General features: G+C 40.8%; 3 protein-coding genes across 14 annotated transcripts in view; 2 read left to right on the top strand and 1 right to left on the bottom strand.

Moving 5' to 3' along the window:
* PARP9 (poly(ADP-ribose) polymerase family member 9) overlaps positions 1-4221 on the top strand; it is a 10418-nt gene extending 6197 nt beyond the window's left edge. For 2 of the 3 annotated variants that reach the window (XM_005487939.4, XM_074547957.1), the window contains exons 8-10: positions 155-300; positions 1006-1171; positions 2337-4221. In XM_005487939.4, the coding sequence (XP_005487996.2) occupies positions 155-300; positions 1006-1171; positions 2337-2623 (599 nt within the window). In that variant the 3' untranslated portion in view covers positions 2624-4221. The remainder of the gene's footprint in view (positions 1-154; positions 301-1005; positions 1172-2336) is intronic. The other variant, XM_074547958.1, reaches the window with a different exon arrangement.
* Positions 1-10928, bottom strand: part of FAIM (Fas apoptotic inhibitory molecule) — a 13414-nt gene extending 2486 nt beyond the window's left edge. The window contains exons 1-7 of one of the 6 annotated variants that reach the window (XR_012581915.1): positions 10811-10923; positions 9302-9359; positions 8536-8671; positions 7945-8173; positions 6443-6492; positions 4838-5041; positions 2578-4321 (exon numbers count right to left, since the gene is read on the bottom strand). Coding sequence is in view for 5 of the 6 variants with exons in the window: in XM_026793997.2 (XP_026649798.1) it covers positions 4892-5041; positions 6443-6492; positions 7945-8173; positions 8536-8671; positions 9302-9345 (609 nt within the window). In the remaining variant the exon portion in view is untranslated. The other 5 variants (XM_005487943.3, XM_026793997.2, XM_005487942.4 and 2 more) reach the window with 5 other exon arrangements.
* Positions 10848-21818, top strand: CEP70 (centrosomal protein 70). 5 transcript variants are annotated; one of them, XM_074547960.1, is made up of 16 exons: positions 10848-10980; positions 11413-11512; positions 11674-11797; positions 12112-12292; positions 12609-12778; positions 13849-13908; positions 14579-14678; positions 15070-15158; positions 15483-15557; positions 16572-16674; positions 17292-17462; positions 18060-18206; positions 18690-18858; positions 20109-20223; positions 21174-21253; positions 21620-21818. In XM_074547960.1, exons 1-16 carry the CDS (start codon positions 10972-10974, stop codon positions 21685-21687), a joined length of 1761 nt encoding a protein of 586 aa, XP_074404061.1. In that variant the 5' UTR covers positions 10848-10971; the 3' UTR covers positions 21688-21818. The 5 variants fall into 5 exon arrangements, with proteins under 5 accessions (XP_074404061.1, XP_026649795.2, XP_026649794.2 ...); XM_026793994.2 differs by having other exon boundaries at positions 15480-15557; XM_026793993.2 differs by having other exon boundaries at positions 10980-11113.

Genomic DNA, 21818 nt, shown 5'->3' with positions numbered 1-21818 from the left:
TCCCTCTCAATATTAGCCTCTGACATTACTTCAGAGAACATTTAACATTCTTTGTTCCTAATTAAACCACCAGCTAAAGTAGTGGATCTGCCTCCCTTGCCTTTGCTTCAGGCATTACAGTATATGAAAATGTTGCTCCCTTATTCTTATCCAGGCCAAGCAGAAGCAGGCCAGCTTTCAGGAGACTTTCACATGACAAGTACCACTGAGTACATCCCAATTTCACCGGTAGACTGCCACCTCCAGGAGTTTAAAGACAGACAGAAAGAGTTTGAAAAAGCTGGACTTCGTGTTCTCAGGGTAAGGAGGATATTCATGGAGAAACTGTATCTCAGCTTATATATCTGAACTAACATATTTCATATAAGCGTAAAAAAATCAATTACCTATTTCAATGCATTGCTTTTAAAAATTAAGATCAAATCAACCTCATCCTTAAAACAGATCCAGTCTTTAATCTGAATTAATAGTATTTTAAATGTAATGCAAATAGTCACTCAAAAAAGTGATTAAATTCTGAGAACTCTTTTTAATTGTACTGTATGTTCTCCCTCGTACTTCATGCTTCAAATGCTCCTCTATAGAATTCTAGAGAAATATGAGATTGGTAGGGTAAATTAAGTACAGTATTCCAGGACACTAATTCAGTGTCTGTTTTCTTTTTGTGAGCTTGACACTAAAAATGTGCCAGAGTTGTGATGTGATTATGTGTTAAAGCTGGAATCGTTCTTGGGTATCACTGCTTTACTGAACAGGAGCTGGACTTAATCTCTTCAGTACATCAGGAAATATTCCCAGTGATTTCAGTGGGGGAGGCATGGGCTAGTGGTATGATTCTTTTCTTTGGATCAGTTGCACACTTCAGATACTTTGTGCACTCGGTGGTCCATGCTTATAGGCTAAAGCAAAGGCTAAAGCATTGAAGAACACAACCTCAATAAAAGCACTTATGGATTTCATAATTAGTCTCTATCTGCTTATGCTAAGCTGTTATTTATCTTACAGATTGAAAAGATACATAATCCACTTCTATCTGCTGCATTCCAACAAATGAAAAAAAAAGTAGATGGTAGCTCCAAAGCAACTCAAAAGTTGTACCAGAATGTTCCTCCTGAGTTCTGTGGCTCAGTTTGCCAAACTGGATTTCACAGGATGTATTCTCCACCAGAAGGTAAAAACTTCCTTTGGCATCTATAATCAAAATGAACAGTGACTGAATACTAAACTCAGATTAAAATTAGAAAAAATGGCATTCCTCAGTAAGAACTGTTTTTACTTGTATTTAGATTTATATGAGCTTACTTTATTATATACAGTAAGGTTTCCTGATACTGTAGAGCCAGCAAGGCTCTAGGAAGATAAACTTGAATTCAAGCCTAGCCCAAACACTAGACAGAATTATTAGTGTGCACATAATTCCATGTCCAAGTTTTATTTTGTGGTATCACTGTAAAGAAAGTCAGTGTCCTTATGTAACTGCTGCAAACATGCACTCAGTAGCTTGGTGCTCTAAAGCATGTTCAAGGGCACCACAGAACCCTGTGGCTGGCAGGGGCTTCTGAGGGTCATGCAGCCCAGGCCCCTGCTCAGACCAGGTGTGGTCAGAGACAGCAGCTGATTTCACTGCTTGAGTTTCCATTTGGAGTAAAGTACACTTGGAGGAAAGTTGTGAATCCATGAAATATTGTAGCAGACAGATGCTTTCATAAAGGGGAAGAGTAAGCATTCAGTGCTTCATCCTGCAGTAGGTGTGTGATATTTTGCATGTCAATTGCAGAATTGGGATTTCAAGCAATAAACTGTTCAAAAAGTGGACATTTGCCTTCTTTGTCTGTGTAATGTGCATGCACATTTCCAAACTTTAAAAGCAGTAAGATGATGGTCTAATTTCTTTGCACTTTTCCATTTGATACTGTAACAGCACTTCATGTGACATTTTTCATATAAATCTTTTTTGTAGTTTACATTATCAAGATCTTGCTGCCTTTTATTGTTTATCAGAGTCCCTTGTACATGATGACTGAAGTGGGAGTCATGTATTTATTTTATATAAATCCTTTAGAGCTTGATGATTCAATCACTGCATTGAGAGAGAAATCTGAACAGTTAGCAGTTAACTGGAATGGCCATCAGCTGTCATTGCTCATGGTTTCAGTGGGAGGTCAGTGCAAGCATCAGAGGCACTCCATGAAAATTAACTTCCAAAAGGATGGCACACATGGAGCAGTCACATCACTTGTGACTCAGAATCAAGCAGCAGTCTCTTGGAACTACCACCCTCAAAGAACCAACTGCTAAGTGCTTTCTCTTCTGAAAATTTTTCTTTCTCTTTCCAGAACAAAAATATGGAGCTGGCATCTACTTTACAAAGAACCTGAGGCACCTGACCAAGGATAAAGCTACATGGGAAATGGATTCTAAAATGTACGTGTTTGAGGCTGATGTAGTAACTGGCAAGTACATTACAGGCCAGCCATCTTGTATTATGCCACCAGCCCTGAGTGGGGATGCCTTTACATTATATGACAGTTTAGTAGATAATTTGTACTATCCTGAGACCTTTGTCATTTTCAATGGTTTTGCAGCCCTTCCACAGTATTTGCTGACTTGTTCCCCACTGTAGCTCCTGGAGGAAACCAGCAGGATCCTCAGTGGGAACAGAGCAGAACTGTAGCTATGCTGAAGACCCTCTGAGAACAAAGTCGAGCACTTACAATTAAGAGGATGCTCTGCTTAGTAGTGTGCTATGGTCAGAGTGCTTCCTGAAAAGCTCTCTGAAATATCTGTGAACAAGAAAGCAAGTTAACATCTTAAGGAGATTAGGACAAAATTACCTGTGAACGGAAGCAGAAGGGAAAGCATTCCAAAATCCAGTGCAACATTTAACATTAGCATTTAACAGACCTGATAATTGACTTTATTCCTTAATGTGATCTCAGCTTGTGACTAAATGCTTGATGTTTGTGTAGGCTCTCATTCTTCCACTGCATTTTCTTAATCTGACACATTGCATATATCAGGGAAACACAAGAAATCTTGGTTGTGCCTTTTGAGCCTTAAGTTTTCTTTTGACTTAAGATAGGAGAATGCAGCAGATGAGAGCTGTTTTCTGCTTAGGGACATGCTATTATGTACAGTTATGACAATCATGAGGCAATACTTCATGATTTCTTACAATGACTGCTGTACATTTTTATTAGTTACTTCAAGCACTGTAGATGCACATATTCAAAATAAAAAATATGAGTGTCACTATCTGCAACTTGTATTTTTCTGTAGTCTTAAGAATGTGATTTGTACTGTACATGAGCTTCAGATTTCTCAGCAGCATTCAATGTCTTTGAAAGGTTACAAAATAGTAGAGAACTGGTTCAAGCTACAGCTTGAAATTATTTTTCAATTAATCTACCTTTACCAACATCTTTTAAAGATTACACTGTCAGCCTTGTAGCCAGGAATCCCCACATTGCTTCTGCAGTGACCTGAAGCAAATACACAGAAAAGCCCAAGAGCTGTTACAGTAATTCCAGTGTAAAAGGGGATTCAGTCCAGCACTTAATGACCTGGAAACCTCCTCAAGGAAAGCCTGCTCATGGGGAGCAGTCTGATCTCTAAAACACAGATGAAATTAGGATTTAATAAAACTTTTCAAAATAATTTATTAATGGATCTCAGAATGCTTGTACTGCACCTGCAACTCCTGAGCTAGTAGTTGTAGTGCTAGGAACCATTCACAAGTCCAAGAGAAATTAAGTTATAAAAGTTATAAAAGTTTAATTCTGAATTCTGAGGTTACAAGTGGAAATATTTTTCAACTATTGCAAAACAAACTTTTAGATTAATATATTCATATTTTGGGTTTTTTTAAAATTATTTTTAAGATTAGCTATGCTTGCTGTTTCAAAGGTAGTTTTGTAGTGTGAGTCTCTAACACAAGAGTTTTGCTCTCAAGTCCAAAGGTTGCTCTTAGAAATTATGCTGCAATTCTGAAAACAGAATTAGTCTATTCCTATTTTAACTATTCCATTAAAGTAATCAACTGTTTTCCATTTCTGTCCCCTTGTTCCTTATATTTCTTGATTCACTCACTACTGCCATAAAAACACACAGTTGTACATTTAAGATTTGTTAGCACTGAACAAAGGTAAGTTCTTATGTCAGCATGCTCCAAGAGATATTTTTAAGGGGTTTCATGGCAGGAATTCTTTTTTTCTTCTATTTTCTTTTTTGAAAAAACTCAGTAATGAGTTTCTGAACTACAGCATCACTTTCCAGACCACCGAAAGGAATGTTATTTTTGGCACAATGTAACATCTTGCTCCTAGTGGGAATAGAGAACAGTTTTCAAACTCAGTATTAATTTAATACTGTAACACAAGTATTGGTAACTATGTATTTAATTATTAACCTTTTTATTGACTATGTAATTTCCCTTAACTGTATGTGAAAAGGTCCATAGTCAGTTTAATAGAAAACATAATTCTAGAGAAAGCTTTTAACATCTTACTCCTGTACCCAGTACAGGCTTTCTCTTCCCTCCACATACACCTGCAGTTAAGGATTCAGTGTTACTGAATATTTATCTTTCATTTTATTATAGCATGATTTTTCCTGACATAGAATTTCTGTTTCACCAGTGTTCTCCACACGTAGTGATATGCTATATATTCTATATATATATATATATATAGCTTTTTTAAAAAAAAACAGGTAATATAAGAGGTTGTACGTAATTATTTTCATCTGGTCCTCAAAAAGAATAATTTTGTGTACAGAAACTAGAAAATAAGCCCAGCACAAACTAGATGTACCAAGTAGTACATATTAAAATAATTACCACAGTAATTGAAAATTCCTGATTGTAGTCCTACCCTAATCAGTTAAGCAGAGGCTATTCCACAGCCTCTGGGATTTCTCTGTTGTCCACAATAAGGGTATGAATAATTCCTTCCTTTCGTTTCCCACTACTGACAGCCTTAATGCAACAGCTGTGGTCAGCAACAGTGAAGTGGGTTTCAGTCCCATCTTCCACAAATTCACCCTGGGAGAGACAAGAATAAAAACAGACAGTTGATATTTTAATAAATGAAAAACTCGAATGCATCAATGTCGAGATCACTTGCAGTTGCCACAGTTACAGCAGCTTTAGGTACCTGTGACAAGGATTGCCTGAGAGCTGAACAAAGCTGCTGAATCTCAGGCAGGGCTCTGTCAAGGTGCCCAGTTAAAGATTGCTGGGTATCAGCTGACAATGAAAATGTCACACAATCAGAAATGGGAAGGTTGGAGTTTGTGAATCAATACTACTGATTCATGTCAGTAAACAAAACCAGAAAAGTTGTGCTGCACAGCCAGTAGGTGCCACACAAACCTGTGCTCAAGTGGCAGTGAAAGGTGACGAATTCAGGATGCCTTCTGCAGCAGGGCCCTGACTCAAGTACAACAGTTGTGAATCTTGGATACACATCTTCTGCTGCACTTCTGGAATTTCCTGTCACAGATTTTCCCAGGCATGGCTGTGTTTTTGTCATGATGTTTGTGACAGCAGAACTAATGAGTGCTGCTCCAATGGAAGCACAGTTTGGCACTAAACCTGCACTCACAGCTTGCAAGGACACCTCAGAGTGCTTTCAGTACTTTGTAGAAAAGGCTGAGCCATCAGGAGAACAAGTCCTGATTTACTGGAAGATGAGGCTTCTTCCACTGATTACTAAGCAAACATTTGGTGAATCTTTTAATCCTGCTCTCAGGTATAGCAGAACTGTTGATTTTACCATTTGTACTCATCCAGGGGCTTCCCTGTGGCAGCTGTAAAAGCTTTGACACCCCCTGGTGAGAAAGCACATCCTTCAAGGATGGGGAAGCCTACCTGGTGTGCATATTGAAAATCATCAAAAAACAGAAAGACACCAAACAGACTAAACCACCTAGCTGTCAGCCTGCTCTGAAAATTAATGCAGATGTGATCAAGATAAAAGATTTGACTTGCTGCAATGAAGCTCTTAAGCCCTAAGTATTAGGAGCACCTCAAAATGGCAAAAAGCATCAGTTATAACAGACTACATGTGTTCAACTTTCAGTGGCAACTATCACAAGCAGGTTTGGATGCAGTGGCTCTACACTCTGCATCAAACTTAAATCCTTCCCAATCACCAGAAAATTTTCTCCCTAAAAACCCTGCACAACTGACTCAAATTTCTTTTGTTTGTCTGAAAAGGCTAAAGAAAAGCATCATTTATCCTTAACCTGCAGATGTTTGACATATGAACTGAAATAGTGTCCATTAGAAAATTCAGTGAAGGTCATTTGGAACAGACCAGGAGCATCCTGGCTGCCTTGGCCTCTCAGGTAAAGGGAGATAGTGCGTCCCTCTGGGGCTTATTCTGCCAAGCTTTGCTTATCTATCCATAGCCTGCAAGAGCCTTTGTTAAGGATCACATACCGCTGTTTCCATCTTTTGACCATTGCACCACACATCCATGGTGTCCTTTTCTGTGAAGGAAAAGAAAAACAAGGTAGAAAGAGCAAGGTCATTATTTTTGACCCTACCAACAAGGATCTAGGAATTTTAAAAATCTACTGTTGAATTTTACTTTCAATTCCCAAAAGAAGTTCCTAAGTAGCTGTAATACCTGAGCTACAGGGCTTGCTCTCACACTGCCGAGAGAAGAGTCTCTGTCATCAACTTTTGTTTAAAAGATACATTTTTACCCCTCCCTAGCCCTGGCTATAAACACTGTGTTCTTTTGAATAGTGCCAGAGAGACTCTGTCAGTCTTAAACTGAAAAAATTTACAAGACAGAAAAGTGAAGTAATTTCAACTAATTATTTGAGTGAGTGCTGGTTATTCAGTAAAGCTCTCTTTTTCCAGGTCAAATTAATTCAAAAGCAGCATTATTTAACATCCATCAAACTGTCTGTATTCTTAATATTTTGTAGTAAATATGTAGTAAATGATATTTAAAGTACCACTTTAAATATCAATCTTAGGGTTTTTTGTACTTGAAGCAGAATATTCTTTTACTTCTCCCAGCACATCCTCCTTAAATTACTTTGCTGTAGAATTCCCTTTACTGACACTGTCACTGACACAACATCAGCACAGAGCTGAACCCTGCTTGTCTTTCCAGTAAGCATAGTGAGATTAAAATTCTATGAAGACTTAACTGTTTCTGTCTAAAACTGTCTTTCTTCATTGCTCCCCTTCATCTTAGGGCAGTTCATTTTGTGCTGAGGTTTAAGAAGAAATCATAGTCTGAGATCTCTTGTCTCCAGCTCTAACCATACAGCAATGCCCAAGGGGAAGTTTTCCCACTGGATGCCAGGGACAAATTCCTCACGGGATCCCTTCCTCCCACCTGCTTCTAATGTAACTGGGAAAGGGAGGGCAGAAGAGAAGCAAGGTATTGCCTTACTATTAAGAAAGTGAAAGAACATGATTGGAAAGTTTTAGTTTAAGTTTGTAGATAAGAAGTGATGCAGAAAAAAGGATGCTCATCAATCTATCAAAAATATGGAATAACACTGTTGCACTTCAGATAAAGACTTCTTGACCATGGCTGATGATTTGTGGAAGGAAAGCCTGGTTACCTGCTGAACAAATTCAGACCCATGTGAGGTTTGATCACAATGCAGGTAAGGTTTCTGTAGCAGGCTGCACCTGGAGAACTGCCTGGCCAGGGCAGCTCTATGGAGGCAGCAGCAGCAATGCCTCCCAACTCCCCCCCACCAAATCTAGACCATGCTCCTGTAGACTCACACATGTGTAACAAGAGCATTACTCTTCAGACTGTCTTTGGCATCTCACTCCAAACTTCCACATCCCCCAGGGTTTTATACAGCATCAGAGCTACATCACAACTGTGCTTTCTCTTAGTTACCAGTTTTTAAATGCACACAATTTATTCAAAGGCAGCAACATGCAGTCACTCAATGTTTACTTACCTAGGACAATTCTATAGTCTGTACCTCCCAAGCTCAATATCCAAGTATTGGTTGTTTTTAGCCTGTTCTCTATATACTGCTTGAGACTCTTTCCATTGATCTCCAAAGTATATTCATATGCAAAGCCACTGACTGCATCAATGTTAATAGCAGCTTTAGTTTTAGTAGCTCCAACAGTGAATGTTTCTTTACCCACTAATTTAAACATCCATTCTCTTCTTATTTCTTCCTGTAGAAGAAAAACAAAGACAGAGGGTATTAATTGAAAAACCTGAGTGCATGTTTTAATATTAAAAAATTGAACTGGAACTCAGGAGACAGCTCAGTACTGAACTACTGCTTGGGACTGAATGCATACATAGTGCTTTGTATGCACAGAGTGCCTCTGCCCAAGGACAGCAAAGCACTTCATGAATACTCACACCTTAATTGGAACTGAAAAAAAGAATGATGCATTTTATTAAACTAGGTAATTAACTGAATGTACCTCACTTGCATTTATTACTCTTTTGTTTGTTGTGATGTGTGTTGCAAGGAAGTGCATTTATATAATCTGTATCACAGTGAATTTTGAGCACATAGCAATTTCACCTTTCCATCAACATAGACAACACGCTTTCCTGAAGTGGTCCCATGTTCAAATTCAATCTTATGAACACCATCACTTAAAGCTACTTCCCAAACAGCCACCAAATCTGTCATCTTCTCTAGGTGGCTGTACCGAGACCTAAGGAGAAACCAACAAAGCAAATTAATTGTCGTTGCAAGTTCAAGTCCCAATGTCTGCAGTTCAAAGCTTTACTGCTTCTTCTGCTTTTGTATTTGCACTTTTTGCAAATACAAAGTGAGACTTGAAAGAATAAGCTTACAGAACTGCTTATATTTTCATGTTTTTCAGACATTCAGATATGACATCACAAAATATAAACGGTTAAACAGACTCATTTTGACAAACAGTACAAAGACACAGCTACCCATCTAACCTCTAAAACTCCAAATTCAGGTGACAATAGGTAACAAAATTTTATTTAGCTTTAAGATACTCCTAGATAGTTCTGCTATTTCTTGGTAGGCATTAAAATATATTATTTTATTGGTCTCAAAGAAAGTGTTTCAGCTTTTTGGACTTGAAAAAATAGTATGACTATTTGCTGTGTTAACAGATTTGTCTCTAATCTCATAAACACTACCAACATCATTCGGATATGCAACTCTGCACACACAGACAGAGGGGAATGGATCTGGTAAGATATCCTTTTATTCAAGTAATTTTTAAAGTTTATACACAGTCATAAGTGACCACTGGAACTGTGGATATCTTTCCAAATCTGCTCATATCACAGTTCTGATTTTTTACCTTATTTCATCGTCACAGACAGTAATCTCCTCACCGGATGCCATAGAAGCCAAAAGAGCTTTTAATCCAATTAGCAGCAAGAAAAAATAGAAAAGCAGAATAGTAGGAGAGAAGCACTGAAGTCTAAAGTTTCATAATTTTCTCCAGGACATTTAGCATCATTAACTAACATGCAGTGCTGTCATATATATGATAAAATAAAAACACTTAAAACACAACCATCTTTCTCTAAGACAGAAAGGCAAGTATTTTTAAAAATACTGTATTTTACAAAACCAAATAAGTGCTAGTAAAGTTTGTCCTACCTTTACTATGTCCTTATAACTTTGTCAGTTACTGGATGGAAAAATGGGCTGCCAGAGTTTAGAAATTAACAGTTTGACCAAAGCAGGAACCCAGTCCAGAGCTGCCCATCTCAGTCCCAGACCATAATGAACATGGGACTGGAAATAGCACAGGCAATGATTCCACCTCCTCCCTCTTCTAAACCACTTTAGCAGCTTTCAACAAGCACATTATTAAATCTGACCTGGCAATTCAGTCACAAAATCCATGTGAGGCACAAGGAACTAATTTCTTACTTAAGTGTATTTTAGACCGCGACGGTGTTTTACAACCACCGCTTTTTAAGTGTATTATTTTCACTCAATAATTTCATCATGATCGGTCATATTTGTACCTATCAATAAACAAACGTGGTAATAATAAACGTGCTAATTAATGAGGGGGTCGTTTTGGCCGCTCCTGAAGTTTCTGGTTTTTGCAAAGGCGGCATCCCCGGGCACACGGTGGGAGTCGGGCAGGGAACATTTCCCTCCTCGGCTCCGGGGAGCAGGCTCGGCACAGACCAGCTCGGCACAAGGGGCGGCCTCGGAAGGTGCCCGAAGCGGGTCCCGGACAGCCCGGAGCCCTCATGCCCCGGGCAGGCCGCAATCCTGCGGCGTTGGCTTTAGGCATCACTTAGGATCAATGCTGAAAGGGTTAGGAAGCATCCCAGACCACACAAATTCCTTTTTTATTTTTTGCCCTCAAATCGTGGTAATGAAGCGATACGCGTTTATTTTGCACCAAGGCCGAACGCAGACTCTAGCCAGGGGTGTTTGCTGAGGCCAGCGATCCCCCCGCATCCCAAGGGAAAGCCGGGCGCTCTCCATGAGGGAGCGGGCGCGGCGCCTGCGGCCCCTGCGCCGAAGCAGGGACACACAGCACCTCTGCACCACCGCCGCTATTCACCGACCAGCTCAGCAGCCCGAGGCGGTGTTTGCTCCTTCACACGGAAGGACTCGTTCTGAAAACTAGGCTGGGATTACGGCTCCCAGACCAGATGCATCTAATCCCGGCAGCGCTCATCGCGGGGTGGCATACCGGGAAATGCACGAGCTCCGAAGACGGCAAATCTGTCCCCACCGTTACCGCCAGCAACGAGCTTTTTCCATTTCTTCCTGGCTTTATTTTTTGTTTTTATTAGCCCCGCGCCCGCCGCAGCTCCCGCCGTGTCCCCGCTCCTACCTCCGCCCGGTCTCCTCCCCTCGCCTCCCGCGCCGCAAAATGGCGGCGCCCGCGCAGCGTCGCCCCGCGGCCGCCCCGCCCGCCGCTCCCGCCGCTCCGCTCCCGCCCGAGCGGCTCCGCGGCCTGAGGAGCGGCCCCTCTCCTGCCCTGCGGCCCTCGCCATGACCGAGGTACTCTGCTGGCCCCGGGTGTCGCTGCTGGGTGGTTGGAGCGGGACAGAACGCCATGGAGCAGTCCGTGAACCGCCAGAGCCGCCGCCGCCTCCCTGAGGGCTCCGCTCGCGGCGGGGCCGCTGCGCCCCGGGTGCGTTGGACGGAGCCGAGGGCCGGTGGTTTGGGGTTCCCAAAGAGGAGAATTTAACTCATTGCGCGTATTCTGCTTTCAGCAGGGATCAGGGAAACTGAGCGTGCTGTGCGGTGTTAAGTACGCTTTTCCCCAATGTGCTTTGCAGATCCTATTGGAGTTTCTAACAAGCCCTCCTGTAGTGGCCTCTTGGGGGGTTTGGGGTTGGTTTGCTTTAATTTGGGGGCATTTGGCTTCTGCTGCACAGCTCATGCGAAGAACTCAGGTTTCTGCCTCATTTTCCCTTTCTCCCAATGCAGCAGGAGAAGGCAGAGTGGGAAAACCTAAACAGGATATTAATGCGTCATGGGTTGAAACCTGTGAGTCTTGCTGCCCCCCAAAGCTGCAGAGATACATCAGGTAATGTACGTCAGGAAATGTAATTTTTGTATTCGGAAATAGTAACCGTAAGTTCATAAGGCATCTCCAAAGCTGTCACTTCCTAGTGGCAGCAAACAGGCGATCTTCTTTGGCTGTTCAAACCCTTTCATTGTGACTTTGCTTATGTTTTGTGTCTTCAGATATGATTGTCCTAGACCATGAGTCTTCTCAAGGAATAAGGCTTGCATTAAAAACGCTGGTGGAAGACATTGAGCGACAGCAGAAGGTGATGCAGGGACTTATGGAGGCAAATCGATGTCTTAGGTAAGACAGTGGAAGGGATTTACCTGCAGAGTAAAAGTATTATCAGTATTGGAGTATTGCATCTCTGGCCTGGTGGAGATCTTATCTTACCAGAGGCCTAAGACCATTTTCCTGAGGTTATTGTTCAATATGCAGCAATGTTGTCTCAGTTCCTTTCAAGCTCTTCTGTTGTTTCATCTGCTGCTTCTTCTCATATCAGTGTATTTCCCATACCATGCCCATGCTGCCAGAGGATGTTATCCAAGGTCAGTGTCCTGCACTGTCTATAGTGAAATGAGTTTAAGTTAAAAGCAAGGATTCATTTCTTTTTTCAGAGATGTGGTACGACTGGAACAAGGTCGGGCATCTCGGCAAGAGCAACGGGCTAATGATTTGGAAAATGTGGTGAAAAACATTAAGGCCAAAATTTGTCAGCTGGAAGATGAAACAATAGCTAAAGCATGCCAGCAACAGAGCCAAGTCAAGGAACTTCAAAAAGAGCAACAGGCTTCACAGGTAATTCAAATAGTGCTGCCTGAGGATTCAAACCTTTGACTTGTGAAAAGTGTCAGAATATTTATGTTGATCTAAATAAACATGAATCTTGAGTCATAGGGTTAGTACACTGTTTATAGCTAAGTATTTTCAAACTATGCAGAATTTTCTAGAAATAATTTAGAAAAATGTCTGTATCCCTCTTCCACCGTCTCTTCAGCACAGCTAAAACCCAAGTGCTCATTTTCCTTGGTTCCAAGTGTGTACCTGGGCTTGTGCAGGACAGTCAGCTGGTGGGTCAGAATAATTCAGTAATGCTCCCCTTGCCTGTTCACAGGTGAAATACCAACAGCAGCAGGAAAAGCTGCAAGAACAGCAAGAGATCATTGCCCGCTTGCAGAAGGAGCTGAGCAGAGTTGGGAGGGAGGAGCAGCAGCGAGCTGACACTCAAAAGAAAATGTTTTGTCAGTTTTGCAAAAGAGCTCCCAAGTCTGTCCTGGATCAGCGGTGAGTAATTCTCTTCTACTGCTGAATCCCTGCAACATTAAATGAAGAAACAGATTTTAATGTAATGCTTCTTGATATTTATATGGGGGAAAAAGGTAACCTGGAGACTTTAGGAGTACAAGATGAAATACGAATTCTTGTGAAGGTACCTCAGTGCAGTGATATTTTTCTTCTGTGAAACTGTAAGCCAGATAAATCCATGGCAGAAATTAAAAAATTGCCACCCACTGCCCACACTAGATGTCAGCAAAGGGAAGGGAATGATTCACTCTGCCCTGTAGCTGCAGTGTCGGCTGGGGTGATCTCATCCTGGGATTCTAACATTTAAAAACGTAAGTTAAAAATAAACAAACCCCCCAGCAAACACCATCCTTAGTCCCCCTAAAAAGAGCCTTTCTGATTTTGGGAAGTGATGTTTGCAGCTGCTGACTGCAGGCTTGCTTCTAAGCTTCCCAGTACTTTTGGGTGAGTTCCCAAAGAGTCACAAGGCTGTGTCTCTTGGTAGGAGGATTTCCATAGCTCTGCTACAATCAGGCATTTGCCAGTTCCTAGGCCTCAGGTAGCCATTGCTTTGTTGTGCTGGTAAAAATCAGCTCTCTAGGCCTGGCCAGCAGTGCTTACCTGGGAAGCTTTTAAGAGAGATTGTGTGTGCTTAGCTTTTTCCTTGAGCCCTCATTGTATCAGAGGAAGGATCACTGAATTTGGTTTCCTGTCCTCCCTCATCTGTCTCTCCAAACCAGACCATCTCAGAGTGCTCAAGACACTTTATTTTGACTGTGCCTCTCTGTTAATCTTGCTGGGCAACCACAAGCATAAGATGAGGAGCTGGTGGGCAGATTTAACTTTTTTCTCCTCTTGAATATTTTGCTGTTTCTAAACTAGCACAGTCTACTTTTCCATTTTGGCAAAGTGTGACCATGGTTGTCTGGTATGAGAGAAACTCCACTGTTTGGAGCAGCCACTTCCAAAGTGCAGTGCAGCTGTGTGAGCTGACCTGTTCCTCTGGGTTGATCACAGGATGAGTTTTGTGAGAATATCTGAAATTCAAAATGAATTTTTCCTTTCTTCAGGTACCTTTGTCTAATTGACTATTATGAATCTCAGATTAGTCAGATTAAAAAGGAGCTGAGGTAGGTCTCATTGAATGCCCTGTGGTTCTGATGTTCAAAAATTTTTTTAGCCCTTACTGTTCTTAAATCTTATAGTGGTAAATATTCTGTGCTCCAGGTATCACTAGCATGTAAGAAATAGCAAAGGATTATAATAGTCATGGAAATTTAGATTTTTCCAGAGAATAACTGGCAGTCAGGCTAAGCAGCTTCTCAGTCAGGAGGCCAGGACAGTTAGGAGGCTTGGGGTATTCAGATACTTGAACTATGTCCTTTTTTCTTGCTTTCTTTCTTTTTCTTCCCCTTTCTCTTTTACCATGGTTCACAGGCAGAATTACTGCATTAGTTGTGCTCAGTTGACTGATCATCCAAAACTAAAGGTTTTCAGCTCTATCCCAGTGCCTGCAAGGCACAAAGCAACAGATACCTGAGACATTTCGTAGTCTGAGATTACTGTTGACAAAACTGAAATGGGATTTGCTTGTACTGGAGTTTCTCCTGTGGATAAGTGCATTTTATTAGCACATGAAACAGCTTTCCCAGAAATTAGAGCAGGAATCTAAGGGCAGAATACCTATTCTATTTACTTGGTAGTTATGGAAACATCATACATAACTGCTAACTAAACCAACTTACATTTTTTGAGCTAAATGAACTGCACTAAGCTGAACCAATTTATTTTTCCCAATAGGCAATATAAAAAAGATGAAGACGAGGTGCAGAGAGAAGTAAAAACCAAGGAAGAGTTCTTAAATCTAGATGCTACTCCTAATTACAAAGCCCTGCTCATGGTATGGAACTGGCAAGAATAAGTCAGTGCAGATCTCTCAATGGTTACCCTTCAAGAGCCACACAGAAACATAAACATGTTTGTTTTCTGTCCCTTGTTCTTGTCATGTCTTCTGAGCTTGTAACCTCTATGGGCAGAGTTCCTGTCCTTGTGCAAAGATTCAGCAGAATGTTGTGAGTCTGCTGGGGATTGCACAGACCTCCTTTGGTCACAGTGCTCCACCTGGGGTCTGATACACCAGGCTCTTGGCTCCATCATCTGAGTCCTCATCTGTGCTGCTTTGCTGTCCAGGCAACAGGGAACCCTTCTTAACATGCACACACTTTAAATTGTTGAAGCTTATTCATTGTGAAATGAGGGCAATAAAAGCAATAACCCAGTCTCTGTTGCAGTCTTTCCAGAAGCAGCTTACTGAAACAAAGGCCAAGAATGAACAGCTTTTGCTTGAAAATATAAATCTCAAGAAAAACTTGGAAATAAGGTGAGAAAGGATAAGTGTCATTCTTTGCAAGGCCATTTCAGTAGACTTTGCTTTACAAGCACCAGCAATTGTAAAAGTCAAGTGTGAAATCTGTGATCAAAGAAATGAGATATGACAGCCACACAGTTCTCCCTACACTGTTAATAACAGCTCCTAATGGTTAGTTTGCTCTTTATTGCTGTTGTCATGTAGAAATATAGCAGAATTTAATTTCCAGAATGATTTTTTGGCACTGGCAAAACTTTTTTCCTTTTTTGCTTGGATGAATTTTATAGATACCTTCCAATGCAAGACATATAACATGGTACTTTTTCTGTCTAGCAGGCCAACTGCACAGGAATTAAAATTTTACAAGCACCAAGTGAAGAAACTACAGAAAGCTTTAAAGAAAACTACCCAGTAAGTATATTCTTTCAGGGACTTTCATGAATCCTCTGGATTTCTGAAGGCAAGGTTACTCTGCAGCCTGTGATGTAGAGAGTAGCTTATCTAGCATGTGCCTTATCAGCATTCTTTGGTTATGAGCAGCAAGTGCTGCTGGACCTCTGCATCCCTCTATTTCTGAAATGATGGCAGGGTCTCCAAATGGAGGTTTTTTACTTCATTTTGTCTTTCTGGATTTGATTTGAGTTCTTTTGCTGGCAATATGCACAGGGCCGTCTCTGGTGTTTGCTGCTTTCATAAGCGGTAAAGGAAGTTCTTGGTTTCATTATGGATTATAAATGGGAAAGTGTGAGTTGGCAAAATGTTGCAGCTACTGAAGTTATGTCCAGATTATTCTTAGAACTTGACTGTTTTTTTTCTGGAATATTGCTAAGAAAATGCATAGAAGATATAAAAGTTCTAGTACTAATGAAGTGTTTTTAACTGTAATTTCACTTAGTCATTTGTCCTTGTGTATACTGAATGCTAAATATTTTATAGACTGAAAAAGACATCACATAAAAATAAATAGACATGTTGTGTATATTTAAATGGTCTATTCTCTTGTGCAGTAGGTATCATTTAGATGAAAAGCAGTAGTGAGCTTTGTGTAATAAGCCAGGAAAGATGTTCCAGCAGAAGCAGATAACAACTGAGCTTGGAATTTGAGCCTTTAGAGTAAAATTCTGGATTTTAGGTCTTCAGCCATAGGTAACAGAAAACCTGGTGGTGTCCCTTCTAAATCAGCAAGCAGTGTGGCATAGCCTCAGCCTGGAGACTTGAGATAAATTATTGATATTTGCATTGGGTAGGTATTGTGTTGTCAATCTGTGTTACTTGGGTCTGATGGAGTTTTATTGCTCAGCATCAGAACATGGATATTTACTTTGTGTGTTGAAGTGCTACACACCTGGTTCTTCCACCAAGGTTAAAGGTAGCATCTCCTGCTAAGGCTGCTTGTGTGACCCACTGTGTTGTATTTTTGTGCAGATTTTCAGGGAGTAGGACTGGAGAAAAAAAAGAAGAAAACAAAGACTCTGGGAGAGTTGCCACTGTGGATCAGCTGCAGGCAGCTTGCCAGCAATACTTGCAGGTACCCAAATTGTATCTGTTCTGCTTGTTTCCAGCCCTGTTACAATGAAATGTTTTACATGTTCTGTTTAGCTGTGAACTGGAGTGTGCTGGTGTGAGGCTAAGAATGCCTATCAAATCCTGTGTGTAAGATGAGTCATTTTTGGATTTGGCTGTCAGTGTAGGCTGGTTCTTGTTCTGTCTGAGTGTAAACTACCTGAAATCACAGCAAGGCAGCAGACACTAGGCTGGTAAATATGATTTAGCTGAAGTCTGTTCAGGACAGGGGTTCAAGGTCTTGGGTGATAGTGGCCTTTATAATTTTTCTAATTAAAAAGCCTAAATATAATAGAACTTAGCAAACTGTGAACTGTGGAATTTACAATGCCTCGAGTGGATAAATGTTAAGTATCCCTCAAAGGGAAGTATACACTTACATTACTTTTACATATCTTCTAGCTGGTATATGTTGAAATCTTTGAGTCTATTGCATGTTGAATGCATGTGTAAAATCAGTCAATAGTAATATTGGAGCTATTTATGACTTTATTTCAGACAATCATGACTGTGATAAAGAGGGATTTTATTCCAAAACATCATACATATTTGAGCAACAACATTTGTCATTTGTTCTTGAAGGTTTTGTCCCATATTGATTCTATTTTGCAAAGCCCAAGAGCTCCTCCGTTAATATTCCGGCCCAGCAAAGGGCCAGTGCAAAAGGACAATAAAGAGAATGGACAGGGATGTGGATTTGAGCACCTTCCACTCACTGTAGAAATGTGGGCAGATCAGCTCATAGCCCTAAAGGTAACAACACATTGCTGTACTCTGTTTCTTGGTTTCCTTTCATCTGCTCTCCTCTCCTCCATGCCTCCCTATGTGTAGTTGTGGGGGGTTTTTGTGTGTAGCTTTTGTTATTTTCTGACCTGGTGTTAAATTTTACAAATAATCTGCTGTCCATGTGAAAAATATACCAGAGATACTTCTCTGTGTAAATCTTTTATTCCATTTCATTAACTGAGTCCCTGAGAGGAAACTTAAGCTTTAGAGTCTGGACTTCACACATTGATGATGGTGCATTCTCTTCCTTCCTTTTGTCTGACCAGTGACTTTTTGATCCAAATACAAGTGAAATAGTTTTGTTTAAGGCCAAACTCTTTGTGACCAATACTTCCTATTTCACTGAAACTATAACGCATAGCAAAATGTAATATTTTTCACTCTGTTCTTTTCAAATCAAAGAATGTCGGCAAGATACTATCCTTAAATTCATTAAAATTAAAACCTTAACCTCTCCAGTGCTGGAATGTTTTCTGCATATAAGAAACAGAAAAACATCTGTTTCTATACTAAAAACAACTTTAAGCAGTTTGCAAAATAAGTTGGCTCTCCTCCTTTCTTAAGGATTTGCATAGGTCCTTGAGAAAACTATCTCTGGAATTGCTGCCTTGGAACACTAAAGATCCACAGGATAACAGAGAATCCATACGAGTTGAAGACCTCCAGTTGATAGTAGATGCAATTTTGGAAGAATTGGAACATAGGGAAAAGGTAATTCTTACCAGAGATTTATAATCACAAGTTACTGTGGAGTTCTTAAATGCATTCTTCACACAGTAATTAGATTGGTGCATTTGAAAGCCTTGCAGCATTTAAGAAATACCTGTTTGAAGACATTCAGTAGTCAAAGACTCTTTTAACATAATGGATAAATTCACCTTGGGGAAGATTGCTTTAATCAAAGGCACTTGACCAGCAGTGAATTTGCATTGCCCTGTTCTGTCTCTGAGAATACATAAATGCTTCTCTTAGCAACAGAGAAGGAAGCTTTCAAAAGAGTATTTGGAGTTTGATGTATGCTTGTGCCTGAAAACTATTGAACTGTGTCTTCAGATTTAAAAATATTTGAAACATTGAGATTTTGTAAGGGAAGTTACACCTGTTCTTCAGACTGGTTTCAAGAATGTTTCACAGCTTAAAGTACTCTTGCCTTGTTAAGCAGTACCATTGATGAGTTCTTCCTGCTTGCTCCAGAACAGCCAGACACATTCCTTGCAAACCCTGTCTGCCATAGTGTCCCACTTCCAGAAGCTGTTTGATGTGAATTCTCTGAGTGGTGTTTATCCACGGATGAACGAGGTGTACACAAAGCTGGGGGAAATGACCAACGCCATGAGGAACCTCCAAGAGCTCCTGGAACTAGGTAAAGGCTGACCACCTGCTGCTTGTTCACACCATTCCAGAAAAAGGAGACAGGTGAAAAGCTGCCCTCTTCATAGAAAATAATGTTGAGCTGTTGAGAAATGAATGAACTAGGTGTTTCCTTCACTGGGAAGACAAAAACATGTTCCTGTCAGTTTATAGCTCAAATAGCAAATCCCCAGTATTTGCAAGCCTTTAGCAGTTGCTGAGGAATAACAGGGAGGCAGAAGACAAGAATAACAGGGGAAAAGAATTTTTTTTTTCCACAAAGTTTTTTTTTTGGTGAGCTGATTTCATAATTGTTGTTTATTCTTCACTTGAAAGATAACAAATTTAAGGAACAAAATAACTCTGTCTCAGAGGTAGATTTCTACTCAGTAATTCATTCAACTGTAATTGGGTCCAGTCCTCCAAAAGTTCCATCTTATGCTGCTAAACTTAAAAACCAAAACAAGTTGTTGAATGTCAAAAACTGTCAGTACTCAGAGGTTTAGTTGGTTATTTCCCTTCTGGTGGGAACTTCTGTAGAACAGCAGTTGCTGCTGCTCCTGGGTTAAAAGGTTGGGCTGGGCTCTAGGATGTCCAGCCCTGAGCCCCTGGGCTGCTGAGCCTCATTCAAGGAGGGAAGCATTGTTCCTGCCTGCAGGCAGCATGGCAGAGGAGGAAACCTCACCTCCCCCTCATATCTGCAGCTCAGAAGATGCCTTGCCCAAGCCTAGATCTTCTGAAATTCAAGGAGAAAAGGACAAAGAGGCTGCTACCTTCAGTCACAGCACTACAGACATGTTAAAATTCAATACCAAAACAAGTTCTGGGTGTTAACATAAAACATCCTCCTCCAAACATTTCCATGTTTGTTAAGCAGGTTCCTTATTGGCCTAGCCCCTACAGTGTGGCTGTTGTGTCACAAGAACCTAATTTAATAACCCCCCTCTCTCTATATATAATTTCAGTTGGCTGATTTCCAGTGACATTGTAAGGGTGCACTTTAGTACCCTCTCTGCTGTGAGCACACAGCTCTGCCAAAGTTTTTTTAGCCACTAAAGGATTAGTGAGAGAATCCCCATTCTTAGCTAGTATTTGTTTATTTCTGACCATTTGTTTATTTCTGTTTTCTGTGAATTATGGAGTGTATATGCTAGATCTGTGAAAACCAAATAAAATCTGTGCACCTGCAAAAATTCAGCTGTGTCTAAAATACTTACCTGTTATTACTGTCAAAAGAATCATGAGGTGTTTGTTTTTCCCCAGACAGTTCAGCTCCACCCACTGTGGTAGTGAATACTGTTGGGAAACTGTGTGACATCATAAATAAGAACGTGACTGAGCAGGTACAGCAGCTTCTGGGCATCCAAGACATCCACAGGTATGTGGGGCTGTTCCACTGCTGACCATTCTGCAAACATCAAATGTAGTAATTGAGAACTGGCAAAAACTGATGCTGAAAGAAACTTTCATCATTTGGTACAAAGTCAGTGAGCTGCCACAGCACAGGCGTTAGTTACTGCTGTCCTGCTTGAAACAAATCTTGTATTCTGTCAAAAAGATGAAGTTGACAGAGGGAAGAATTGAGGCCAGAAGGTTCCAAAATACTCTGGTTTGCATGGATAATGTGATCAAACAAGCCTTAATGGGATACATGTTTCATCAGGAGACAAATGTGGCACCTGGGTGGGGAGGAGAAAGTGATGCAAGTCTCGGATGTAATATTGTAGTGTTCTAGTTGCCAAGGCAGGGTTTGCCTCAAGCTGCCTACAGATACTTTAGAAACTGGACAAATCCAGTTCTACATTCAACAGGTAACAGCCACATCTGGGTGGCAGCAGACCCTGAGGGCTGGCATTCAGCATGTGCTTTACAGACAAACTAAAAAGGGAGCAGGCAGAAGTCTGACACATGCTGAGTTAACAATACTCACTCCCTCAGCCTTTCTGCACCCATTTCTCAGTTTTAACTGGAGAACAGCTGCTTATAAAGGATTTCTTGCTCTACCTCCAAGGCAGTTACACCAGCCACCCCCAGGCAGTATATTTAGCATACACAGACAAATGTTCCAGGCCCCAGACTACCTGGAGCCATGTGAGGGGGAAAGGAAGGATGTGTATACAGCATCAGTAGTGAAATCAGAGATCCTTGTGACAGCTCCCTTGTTGGCTGCAGATTCAGAACTGGAGAACAGAACATTGGTGTCCATGGTTTTATGTACTAAGTAGCAGTATTTTCACAAAGTCATGGCACAGAACAACAAAATGGCCAAAGGGACGAACTTGCCAGGTCCTTGCACCTCTTACCTGATTGTCTCACTTTCCATTCCAGTATCATCAATAAGCTTGAAGAACATGAGTGCTTCTTCCCACCCTTTCAAGCTCTCATTCAAGATCTGCTGTGTCTTCTAGGTGCGTAATATTTGCAACAATAATCTTCATGCCAACACTTCCTCATATAAGTCTAAACAGTTAACACGTGTTTTCTTTACTCCTGCTGTTCTAAAACGGAAGGAGGATATGAGGGAAGGTGCTGCCTTCGCCTCACTCTCCTTTCCACCTTTCCTCAGGAAGTGACCAAAACACTTTATTTTCATTTAACATGGGGTTGCATTTACTTAAGCATATTACTTACAAGCCTAATTGATTTTTTTCTGAAAGCATTAAAAGGCCTGAGGAGTTTACTTAATTCACCATCTGTTTAAGTTGGAATTTTGGTTGAACTCAATGTGTTCTGGGTTCATAAGCCTAACTCTTTTGCTTTCCATTCTGTTGCAGAGATCAGTAACGTGGATGATATTTTACCTGCAGTGCAAAACCTGAAATGGGGAGCTGGTTATGGCTGATTGTGCTCTTCCTGAGCAAGATTTCTGTTACCTGTGACTGTACCTGCTGGTGCTCCTGACATTGCAGCTACCTCCTAAGCAACAATTCCAATTTTTTTTTTTTACTTAAATAAAAATTACTGAGGTTTTAA

The sequence above is a fragment of the Zonotrichia albicollis genome, chromosome 10, assembly GCF_047830755.1.
Source record: "Zonotrichia albicollis isolate bZonAlb1 chromosome 10, bZonAlb1.hap1, whole genome shotgun sequence".
Taxonomy (NCBI): Eukaryota; Metazoa; Chordata; class Aves; order Passeriformes; family Passerellidae; genus Zonotrichia; species Zonotrichia albicollis.
The sequence above is the reverse complement of the archived record's forward strand: the minus strand, read 5'-3'. Positions and strand labels throughout refer to the sequence as shown.